Genomic DNA, 12,038 nt, shown 5'->3' with positions numbered 1-12,038 from the left:
GCGATCACGGCAGAAGGCACCTCTTCACAGGGTGGCCGGAGAGAGAATGAATGCCAGCAGGGGACATGCACCTCTTCACAGGGTGGCCGGAGAGAGAATGAATGCCAGCAGGGGACATGCCAGACGCTTATAAAACCATCAGATCTCGTGAGAACTCACTCACTATCATGAGAACAGCGTGGGGGAAACTGCCCCCATGGTTCAGTTACCTCCCATTGCGTCCTTCCCACGACACATGGCGATTATGGGGATTACAATTCAAGATGAGATTTGGGTGGGGACACAACCAAACCATATCAGCATCTTGAATAGTTTGAAAGTTGTGAAGTGGAAGTTCAAAGGACTCTTCAGCAAAGTAGTAGTGTGTTTTGTTGTAGTGTGTTTTGTGACTATTCACATTTCATCTCCTGTGATTAATAGCTACTTACTATGAGATCTCATGTGTTAAATACCAGCCCAATTCATTCTGGTTCACTGGCCTCCCGCGCTATGAACACTTAAGGTGAGCCGACTCTCAGATTTGAGGAAGTGTTTTAAACTTGCCAAGTGCAGCCCTGTGGCAAGTCTGCGATGTTGTTGAAGGACTAGCAAGAAAAAGCCACTTCACCTCAGAGGTCATCATTTAGGGCTAGGTATACTTCTCCATGCCTTTAGGACGTTTTCTTTCCTTTCTATTGAATCTGAAGAACTGGGGTGCCTATTCCTGCAATTCAGAAATTAGAAAGTAATAATACTTAGGACAAAATTGAAATAAGTGTATGTTTTGGAATTTTATAACTCATTTTTATGTTAAATGTGGAATGAGATTACATGATTTATTGAGAAATATGGATGTATTTATAATTTTGTTGGTTGTGTTAGATAATTGTAGGTTAGTGCATTGCAGTGCAAAATATCAACATGAACCTTTAACTTATAGCTGCAGAGTCAATCATTTGGTGACTTTTTGGGGAGTAAAAGAAGTTTCTTTTTTTGTCTTACCCTGCAGTTTTTAAGGTTTAAAAGTCTGGCCTTTAATTTGGTCCTGAGGTCAGAATTTGTTTTACATTTAAAACAAAATTGTGCATAATGATTATATTATTGTATTGTTGTCTCATGGATTAATGAGAATTCTATAGAATGTGAAGAAAAGCATCATATAGAATTGGTAAAAGCAGTATCTCTAGAGTTTATAATGCTGGGTTACAATGACAGTTCTTCAGCGGCACAGTAGAGGGCTCTGGAGGCTGTGAGGAGTGCCAGAGTCCATGCTAGAGAGAGCCCGCACTCTCCAGCAGCTCGGAGCATTGTGGCACCCCAAGTTCAGTGCTCACTGAACTGTCTGCCTCTATGCCATAATTAGCCTTCTATTCCCTTGATTAGAATCACAGATAGAAATTCATTAATCTGCTTTGTTAGTGGAAAGTGTTAGGAAAGTAAGTAATCGTTAAGAATGGCTCTGCAGATGTTTTTTATGAAGTTTTTTTTTGTTTTATCCAAGTTTGATAATATTTTCCATAATTTTGAAAAGTCAGTCTAAACATTGTAAACTATAGGTACTTAGTGTATTTTTCCTGTTCATAAATATAAGTTTCTTCTCCTTCCAAGTGATTATTTTATGCTTTCATATAGGCAGAAACCTTATTGTTCATGAAGTGAAGTAAAATACTAAAATTATATTTCTACTATATTTTTCAGGGAATCCGGGCCCGCATTTTAGAGACTCTGGTCATGCTTCTTCTTCTTGCATTACTCATTCTTGGGATAGTGTGGGTAGCTTCAGCACTCATTGACAATGATGCTGCAAGCATGGAATCTTTATATGGTATGGATTTCCTTGTTTTAGCCAGTTTCTTTACTGGAAACTATAGTTTGGGATATAATTACACACTCAATTTTAAAAACATAAATAATTCTTTGTATAGTTAACAAAGATGTTTGATGTTAATTTACAGAATTAAGAAATCTTTAGGTATCTTTATCTAAAAATGAAGTTTTATTTCTTTTATATGTGAAGAACAAGTAAGCAGCTTTTCAGATTTTTTGTTGTTGTTGTTAATTGGTTTCTGTTCTTCAAATTCCGTGGAGACTTTTTTTCTCCCTCCAAACAGGTTTTGCTAAAGGGTTACTTCTTGGTTTTCTATTTTAGATCTTTTTATTGTACAGTTTAGAAATTATATGGCTTAAATTCAAACAGGCAATTACAATGTTTACGTGAGGTGTAGTCAGCCTCTATCTTATCGTAAGATAGATTGATTGTATCTTAATGTGCAATATTTTAGATTTGTTAAAATATATTTACTTTTTTTAATAGATCTCTGGGAGTTCTATCTACCCTATTTATATTCCTGTATATCATTGATGGGATGTTTGTTACTGCTCTGTAAGTATTTTTCAGACTTAATAGAAAAGTAGAGTTGTCCTTATTCTGGAAAATTCAGGGACGTTTTCTGATGAGATTTCTTAACTATTTGGAGATTTTTTTGAGTTCGCCTTAACTGTTTTTATTCAAATAAATTTTGATAAATGGAAACTTTGAAATAATAAGATGCTTTTATTCTCTAAGGAAAGCCTCTTCTACCGGGTTGTAGAGTGAGACAGATGGACAGACACACACAAACACACACACACACACTTTCACTCACACACTCACACACAGTCATACTTACACTGACACACAAACCATATGCACACTCATACACACATGCCATACCCTCATCCCCATACCTGTCATAATGCTAGATTCTACTTTTAAATGGAAATGGTAGAATTATTATGATAAGTTGATGGTTTTTTAAAAGTTTGTTTTGTTTTACTTGAAGCATCACAGCCTATCTCAGGGATATTATAAGTAGATAAATGTAGTTTAAAGGACTTAAGACTATGGTTGTCACCTTTAGATATTCTTGTTTGTTTCTCAGTCCTATTAATACTTGAAATTTAACCTGTTCTTTTCTCATTTTTCTTTATTTTAACCAAAAGCATTTTTAATTATTCAACTGCTAGAATCTTGAATATTATTCTAAGCCTTTTTTTGTTGTCACATATATTTCAGAGCTAATTACGCCTATCCTCCTCACATGCCCCCTCTAGCTTCTTTATTGATGATGGTGAAGAGTCCTCTGACAAAACACTAGAATCTTAGTTGGAGAGAAGAATGTTCTTAAAACGATAATCTTTGAATTTCCCTTATTTTTATGGTCTAGTTGTTTATCTCTCCAAGCTCTCTGATGTCGCTTTCTGTCTTTTGGTGCTCTTATTTCTGCAGTGTGTACACCAGTTGGCCTTTCTCGTATGTTCACAGTGATGGGTCAGTTACTAGTGAAGCCAACAGTAAGTATTTAATTATAAGTCATTTTGTTTATTAAATAAATGTGTTACATTTGAGCATCTTTTAGATTGTGAGCTAGCACTTAGAAATAGAAGAAGAATATTTTTTGTACATTTATCACTCAAATTGTTGTTTTATTAAGTTTTTTTTTTAATAGAACTTTGGTTAAATTTCCAATCTTTGGAAACCAAATTTGGTTTTGCTTTTAAAATACTACCTATAGGCGCACAGGTAAAAATTCCTCTAGCAAATTTTAGGACAAAATTTACAAATATTTACAGCTATTTTAGGTGTCCATTGCCTAATATCAAAAAGTACTTTGATTATGTTTCAAAATTTACATGTATACTTTAATTTACAAAACGGTTATATTTCTGAAAATTTGCCCGCATATTATGTCTCGATTAATTGAACCATACTTTGCCTTTAATCTTAGAAACACTATATATTAGTTTTTAAATGATTTTCAGTTGGTAGTAATTCTAATGATTTGTCGCTTTCTTTGGTCTCTATTTTGTCAGATATTTAATTACATAAAAATGATTTCTTAGCTGCACCTAGGAAATTTGTCACTTATTTTCATGGATCCTCATTGCCTGTGAACTCAAGTGTAAACTACTTACATGTTACAAAGCCTTTCACAGCCTGGTCCACGCTAAGTTTTCCTCTAGCTCTCCCTCTGTTTAGTGTCACTCTAGCTCATGAGCGAACTTGCTGTGCTCTGAATAGGCTCTGTGCATTCTGTCTCCAGGACTTTCTCTTTCCCTCCAAGGCCTCTTACCTGCTCCAGCCACCTAGCAGCCTCCTACGGCCTAGCTCAAATATCACCTCCGCTGTCTACACAGCTTTGAACCTTGCCTTGCTTCTTCAAGGACAAATAATTAAACTCCTTTCTTTGCCTTTCTCATGTTCCCTTTTGTTTCTGTCTCACTAGTAATAATTACTATATTGTTATAGTTATGTGTTTGTATTCCTTGTCATGATTCATTTAGGGAAAATACTGAGGAAGTGTTATAGGGGATATACTTCTAATAAATACTTGCTTAATTTTAAAAATCATAATATTTTTATATTTTAAAGATAAAGTTTAAGTTTTTATTTATAAAAAATGCATAAATACATTTTACAAAAAGTATATAAATGTTGTATACATACTTGTGTGCCACACACGTGCTGTCAAGTCATGGAATTCCTTTCCCTTGTAAGAAGGTTCTGTGACACTGCATTCCTGCATTCATTTAGTTCCTTCCTACATTTTTTTTTCTTCCTACATTTGTTGTTGTTGCGTGTTTGTTTGTTTGATCTTCTTTCTCCTTTTCTGCTTCCTGACCCCTAACTATAGGCAAATGCTTAAAGTTCTATCATTGGTCAAAAGTTCTATTAATGCTTTGCTCCTAAACCATCTTGCCATTTCCACATAACTTTTAAATGCCTAATTCTAATGAGGAAAAGACAATGGAAACAAATTATAGTACATTTTAAGTGCTATAATTGAATAACCTATGGAGCTGAAAACTCAACGTATATAAAATGAAACTACTTACTTAGCTCCCTTCCCCAAGCTAATTTTTCTCCTGTCTCTTACTAATGTTAAATATAGTGAACCCCAAGTTTCTCTTCAAAGAATCAGTATGTCAGTATGTTCAGCTCTCTTCTTCTTTGATTCTGCATTTTAAAGTTTAAATTCCTGGTTCTGTTTTCCCCCTTGCCTCTAGTTTCAGTAAACAACTTTCCCACCAGTCCTTATCAGTAGTTCACATCTGTTCCCTGGTCACCTGCTCCATCCTGACTCACCCCGGTCACCTTCTTTGACCTGAGTCACTCCTGGTCACCTCCTCTGACCTAAGTCACCTTTAATTACCTGTTCCTAACCGTCCTTCCCACCAGACTAGTCACCCCGCCACTCTGGCTCATACCCCTGCTCTCTTTAAAATAGCCAGTCGGAATTAGCTTAGACTGTGTGTTCCAACCCTAGCCAATAGGGGAACGACACAGCAGTAGGTCCCCGTATCAGGAATAAGAACTCCTTCCTCTCCCCTGTCCAAGTGTGCTCTCGCCATTACTCCATTTGTGAGTCTCACCCTTCTGTAGAAATAAAAATTGCCTTGCTGACAAAATTAATGTTTGGGTGCTATTTCTTTGTGGCACCGGGGAACAAGCATTTTGCATTTCTAACATTAACAGTGTCCTCAGAGTCTTATCTTTGTTTCTTTTCTTGTTGGTAACGTTCAATAATAAAGATTATTTATTGAGTAATTAAGTGTATTGTATATGCTAGCAATAAACACTGTATTTTACACACATAATTTCATTTTATCCTGATGACAAACCTGTAAGTTAGATAGTGGTATTCTTATTTTATGGCTAAACTAGTGCCATTTTGGGAAGATTAAGTAGCTTGTACAAGATCAGAGATCTATGACGGGGCAGAATGTGAACCCAAGAGGCTGGTTTCAGACCAGAGGCTGCTCTGCAATTCTATTTGGCTGTAAGCTCCAGCGCTGTAAAACCGCTTGCTTGCTGAGTGGACTTTGTACCCCTCCACTTCTGTGTTTTGCTTACAATTTCCCCTGATTGAAATGCCTTTCTTTTGGTAATTTAAGCTGTCACATAAGATGCTACTATGCTACTACCATCAAAAACACTGGCCAAAACTTTTTTCTCTCCATCTGGGAGTAATTTTTCTTCCTTTGAACTTTTGTAATGTTTTATTTAAGCCATCATTATGACTTTCACAAATCTTCTAATTATTTTTTTAATTCATCTGATCTCTTCTGCTACACTAGAATATAAGCTGTTTGAGGTCAAGGACTATGTCTTACCCATATTTAAGCCCGCATTAGCCCGTAGTAGTTGAGTATAGGCTTTGAAGGCACGTAACATTTCATTGGTAACCCTGTTTCTCGGAATATAAAATGGAGATGAGAACAGTCTGTTTTTCATAGGAGAGTTGTAGAAATCAAGGAGGATGGCGCTCATAAGCACTTAACACAAATATATGTGTGTTGTTCACATTGCCACTGCATCAGTCTATTGTGCATTGGTATAAACCTGAGACTGAGTAATTTACAAGGAAAAGAGGTTTATTTGGCTTATGGTTCCGCATGCTGTACAAGAAGCATGGCACTGGGACCTGCCTCTGGCTAGTGCTTCAGGAAGCTTCCGATCATGGCAAGAGTTGAACGAGGAGCATTTGTGTCACAGGGCAAGAGAGGGAGCAGGCGAGAGAGAGGCCCACACTCTTTTAAACAACCTGCTGTCATGTGAACAAACAGAGCAAGAACTCAGTTATGACTGTATGGTCAGCACCAAATCGGTTATTCATGAGAGATCCACCTCCATGACCCAAATACCCCCCTGGTCCCACCTCCAATACAGGGGATTAGATTTCAACGTGAGGTTTGGAAGGGACAAATAGCCAAACTACATCAGTCACACATTCACCTAAGACATACCAGTGGTGATAAGTAATTCTTGGATGATTTGCGTAAGAAAGATAAAAATCATTTTGTATGCATTAGACCTTAAGTAAAAAATGTCAATTCTGATCCAGATAGTAGAAAGTGAAGAGAAGTGTTGATGGGAAAGGAACTTCGGATGATGGTCCCCAAGGACCTGGTCCCAGACATGTGGGTTTTCTCTGGGATTCCTCTCCCCTGACCCATTGCATCCAGTAGATCCTCTCTGTGTACCACTCTTTCTCCTCGGGAGTAGCACGCATTTTCAGCCTATATGTTCCCTCTTTGGAGAGGGCTTGCTGGCTGGCCGTTTAGGTATCCCTTCCCCTTTTCTTCCTATTGCTTTTTTCCTCATAGGATGGTCATTCTTTGTCATTATTTGTTTGTATATTTATTTGTTGATTACTGTTGATTATTATTTTAGTATTTATTTTTTCTCACCTTCCAAGTCAGGCTTCTCAAGGATCAAGTTGGTATGTGTGCCAGTGATGAGTTCAGTGCTAAGTCATAGGGGACCGTAAAGATTTGTTGAAAGGCTGGGAATTATTGGATTGCTTCAAATAGATTTCACACCAGCTGTATAAATTTGACATCTGACAGGGATTGCATGATTTGAAAATCTGTTTTCAGAAAATACTTTAAAATCTGAAAGGAGATGTATATATGGTTTCTATCTTTTTGTCCATTAGCTCCTCACAATTTATTTTTTTTGCTGAGTGTAAGTAGTTTGAAGGTGAAGATATGGAACACTGATATCAACTCTAGACTTCTCTCAGATTTTCCCTACAGCTAGGAAGATAATAAGGATCCTCTCAGAAGGATAGCTATGTTAACAAAACTAGAATTAAATCAATTTTAGGGTTTTTAACAATGCAGACAATATCCCATACAATTGGTAAATTATTAGTGTGGTTTTTTTTTTTTTTTTTTGGAACTACTGTTGTATAACTTGGTTTATATGTAAACATACCCCTTCTCTAGATTTCGGTCTATTGGATGATTTTGATAATTTTGATAAAACCAATCTTTAATATTCATGGAGCGTTTTTAGTACATACAGAGGATATAAATGGAAAGTATTGCATGTTTCTGATGTAGTTTATGGATTTCTTGTTTTAGACATTATGTAGGTAAATGTAAATGAGAAAACAAATGTTGGACTGGGTGTCTGTTCCTTCTATCTCTAAAATGTTGGCTTGGGCATGTATTTACTGTAGTTATTTACCGTAATTAGTTTTTTGGCTGTTTAAAATTGATACGTGTAGGCCGGGCATGGTGGCTCATGCCTGTAATCCCAGCACTTTGGGAGGCTGAGGCAGGCAGATCGCCTGAGGTCAGGAGTTCAAGACCAGCCTGGTCAGCACGGTGAAACCTGTCTCTACTAAAAATACAAAAATTAGCTGGGCATGGTGGTGTGCCATATATAGATGGTGGTGTGCCATCTATAGTAGCTGCCTGTAGTCCCAGCTACTCAGGAGGCTGAGGCGGGAGGATTGCTTGAACCCGGGAGGCGGAGGTTGCAGTGAGCTGAGATTATCATGCCACTGCCCTCCAGCCTGGGCAACAGAGTGAGACTCTGTCTCAAACAAACAAACAATAAATAAATAATAATAAAATTCATACATGTAGCCCGCATCTCAGAATGTCACTAAAAAACCCTAAAATTCATACATTTGTTGGCCATTGAGAAGAGTTCCTTAGTTTAATCCCTTAAACTTTAAAAATATCCAATTTAAATGTATATAGGGTTTGTGATAACTTTTGATGTATTTGGTTATATACTAAAGTATTTATACTTAATTTGTAAATAAAATAGTTGGAGCTTTTCTATTTTGGGTTCTTAGAAATTTGAATGAATACATTATCTAAAATAAATAGACCAAATAGCCTAAATAGTCTCATAAGCATTAGTTTTGTAACATTGCATTGTTGAATAGTTTTATCTTTAAATTTAGATTCTTGAAGACCTGGATGAACAAATTTATATCATTACCTTAGAGGAAGAAGCACTCCAGAGACGACTAAATGGTATGTATATATTACATACTTAGACTGGGATAAAAAAACTTTAATTTCAAAAAGATAGGTAATTGAAGGGAAAAAACATAAACCTTTCTGTATCTTGTGCTGCTACAAGAGGAGGACACTTTAGAGTAACAAAATAACTTCCCTGGTGAAGAGACGTTTATTGCAGACCCTGGCTGAGATGAGCTGTAACCTAGCAAGACCCATTCTTTGTGAGACTTTGGCCACTGAGGGACTAGGCACCTCTCTACTGCCAACTGTGTTTACGTTTTGAGCATATGACTTTAAAGTTTAATTTTTAATTACTGATCGTTTTTGAGGAACCAATGAAGAAAAGAATAATGATATAGTTTAACAGATAGTATAGGTAAATTTTCTTTAATTTTACTTAAGTAATTTTCACATGTTGAAAAACCAGTCTCCCGCCAACAATCAGATAATTAATAGCTAACTGCATTTCAGAAACATGATTCAAGAGTAGATATAAAATAGAAGGTTAGTTTATGAAATACTGAGAAATAGGTAGATACCTACTTTCTTTAGTTATAAATAGTGAATTTAAATCATCACCCCAAATTCTTAGATCCAAGAATTTCAGTTTGTATCTGTTCTAGAGGGTTCTTGTCAGTAACATTCTATAATTTGATACAGATAAACTTTTAGACTAGAACTACGTATGTTTTTTATTCTTCTAACTTAATTAAAACTACTTTAATATTTAAACCTGTTTAATTTCAGAGATATAAACTTTAGTCAACAATGTCAGCTTTATAAAGTTTCCTTAAAGCAGTGAATATTATAAGAAATGTATCCTATTTGGATAACCATGCTGCTGTCAGTGAGCCTGCCTGCGTGGTGAAGAATATGTGTCAAGCTGCTGCCTGCCTGCCTGCCTGAGGGATTGTTTCAGCCTCAGGCAGCCGCGGCTTCTGTTTCACAGATGAGGAGGCTGACACCCAGGAAGGGTAAAATGTAGCCCCCAATGAACTGAAGAACTTGAATTGACTTCAGTCAAAACAAAACAAAATCCAAAAATACAGCCTTTCTCACTTTCCCCTTCTATAGTAGGGAAAATAAAAAAGGCCTTTCTAGAATCTTTATAAATCCTCTGGCTCCTCAAATGTAAAAGTGGCTGACCATATGTAAAGAAGTTGAAAAGGAAACCCTTGCTAGATGGCTAAATGTATCATAAAATGAAGCCAAGTCAAAATCAGTAAAAACACCTCCCTGGCGTAGAAATGTTACAGAGAAGAGATGGATGGGACCTGGGGAGGATGGAGGATGGTGTGATAACTAATACTAAATTAATTGTTTTACACACCATTTTGGTAGGCCGTGCACTATTTATGATCCGTTTGGTAGATTGTCTGAAATCTTTTCAGTGAAACTCTTAAGTGATATGTTAGGATAATTATGATTTTGCTATTTGTTGCTGGTTAGCCACTGTGGACTATTTCAGGTGGAAAATAAAGAGCTAAATGATTTATGTTTACAACGTACGTGGTTCTATGGCAAAATGGACATTTTGACTAATACAGATGAAGAATTGTGAGCTTCAGTAGAGTATGCTTAGAAAAATGTGTAGGAAAGCAAGACTGAAAAATCACGACTTACCATTTCTTCAGAAAATAGAAATAGGTTAGTAAGAGAAACCATCCCCTGGATTTTATTTAATCTAGTATTATGACTATTGTGTTTTGTTATAGCAGTTACTGTCTATTTTAAATTATGAAACAAAAGTAAAGTGTTTATTGTTTTACTTTTGCTATTAAAAAATATTCCAGAATAATGAGAGTAAAATACTTTTTTAAAAATACAAATTCCTTTGTGGATTTATCATAGGGTTCCTGGCGGTGCTTTCTTACTGTGTGTTGGAATATGTAGTGTGCATTGCAGGAATCTCTGGGGTGTCAGCGTGGCTTACTCTGAGCTCCGTTGTACAGTTATGTGAAAAAACGTGACAGCCAGCACCAACAAGTGCTTCACGGTGGAAATAACACTACTTTTTTTTAAAGTAACATGAGTTATTGTGTTAGTTATGATATTGCTGGAGTTGAATTTTCATGCCAGGTTTTAAAAATAATCAGTATAGCTTTGTGTTGGAATGCCTGACTGTGACTTCTCAATTGTTTATTTGACACTTGATGGTGCTATAGGTATAAAGTTATTGGGAGGTTTTGTTCTTTTTAATATTGTTATTGTTTCATGGAATGTTAGTAAAGCAAAGCTGTGTGCTGTGATAATGTTAGTTGGTATCCTGAATAAGCCGTCCTGTTACCAGCCACTCTCTACCCTTTCTCCTTTCCCTTTTTGTTTATTGCACATCTTAATTAAGCACTAAATATTGTGCAGATGAAGTAAGATGCTGAGTCTCAAGATCATAGGCTGGTTGACTGAAGAAGAGGAGAAAAAAGGACAAGAATTTATAGGTTTTTATCTAGTGCTTAACTACTTGAAAAAAGAAAGAGAGAGAAAGGAATTCTGTGTTTCTGAGACAGGAGGGAGCCCCAGAGCACCTGTCGTTTGGCTAAGACTGCACCTCCCTCGTGTCCCTGGTGTCATGGCAGGAGTAGAGATGTCCACAGAACTCACTGTGATCTCGGCAGGTGGCCTTCCGCTTCCCCGCAGCACACAGCCTCCCCTCTGCCATCTGCTTTGGGACTGTCAGGACTAATGGGCACATTTTGTCTGTCACTCCTCTTTATCATGGTGAGCACATGGAACCCAGAACATCCAGGCTCCTTGCACCCTGGACTCTGCCCCCATGTCTCTATACATCCCATTTCTGACCTGATTTTCCACTTTCCTCTAGCTTCTGAAACTTTCTGCTTGTGCCATTTGGAACTGAGAGTTAACTCATGAACAAAACCCCTGTATCTTCAACTGCCACTTTCTTGCTCAAAGAAACTTGGCACACATTCCTGCCACCCGCTTATGCGATGGCTCGCTTCTACCCACATCCTTCATTTGGCTGGTCCTGGAGTTTGAGGAGGTGCCCTCCTGTTCCCTTTTACTACTCTCCAGCACTTTGGATCTCATGTCATCAGACCGTGACCTAGTCCTGTCATTTGCTCACCTCCCAGGCCTTTTCTGCTCCCTTCTGGAGGAGTTTTGCTCCTCATTTCTAATCCTTCTCTGATTCTGTGCCTTTTTTGTGGTGATTTTGTGTCTGTGCATGTGTCCTTCCCACTCCGGGGCACTCCTTCCCTGTCCCTGTGGTTGTCTGCCTCACCCACTCATGCCTG

The 12,038-nt window shown here is 37.2% G+C and overlaps 1 protein-coding gene across 5 annotated transcripts in view; it reads left to right on the top strand.

The window, feature by feature from the left end:
- LMBR1 (limb development membrane protein 1) overlaps positions 1–12,038 on the top strand; it is a 212,157-nt gene that overhangs the window by 117,808 nt on the left and 82,311 nt on the right. For 4 of the 5 annotated variants that reach the window (XM_023225370.2, XM_023225375.2, XM_023225371.1 and 1 more), the window contains 4 exons: positions 1,678–1,804; positions 2,294–2,362; positions 3,248–3,312; positions 8,724–8,796. In XM_023225370.2, the coding sequence (XP_023081138.1) occupies positions 1,678–1,804; positions 2,294–2,362; positions 3,248–3,312; positions 8,724–8,796 (334 nt within the window). The remainder of the gene's footprint in view (positions 1–1,677; positions 1,805–2,293; positions 2,363–3,247; positions 3,313–8,723; positions 8,797–12,038) is intronic. The other variant, XM_023225374.2, reaches the window with a different exon arrangement.

The sequence above is a fragment of the Piliocolobus tephrosceles genome, chromosome 8 (assembly GCF_002776525.5).
Source record: "Piliocolobus tephrosceles isolate RC106 chromosome 8, ASM277652v3, whole genome shotgun sequence".
NCBI classification, from domain to species: domain Eukaryota; kingdom Metazoa; phylum Chordata; class Mammalia; order Primates; family Cercopithecidae; genus Piliocolobus; species Piliocolobus tephrosceles.
Note: the sequence above shows the minus strand (reverse complement) of the source record. Positions and strands in the feature narration are given on the sequence as shown.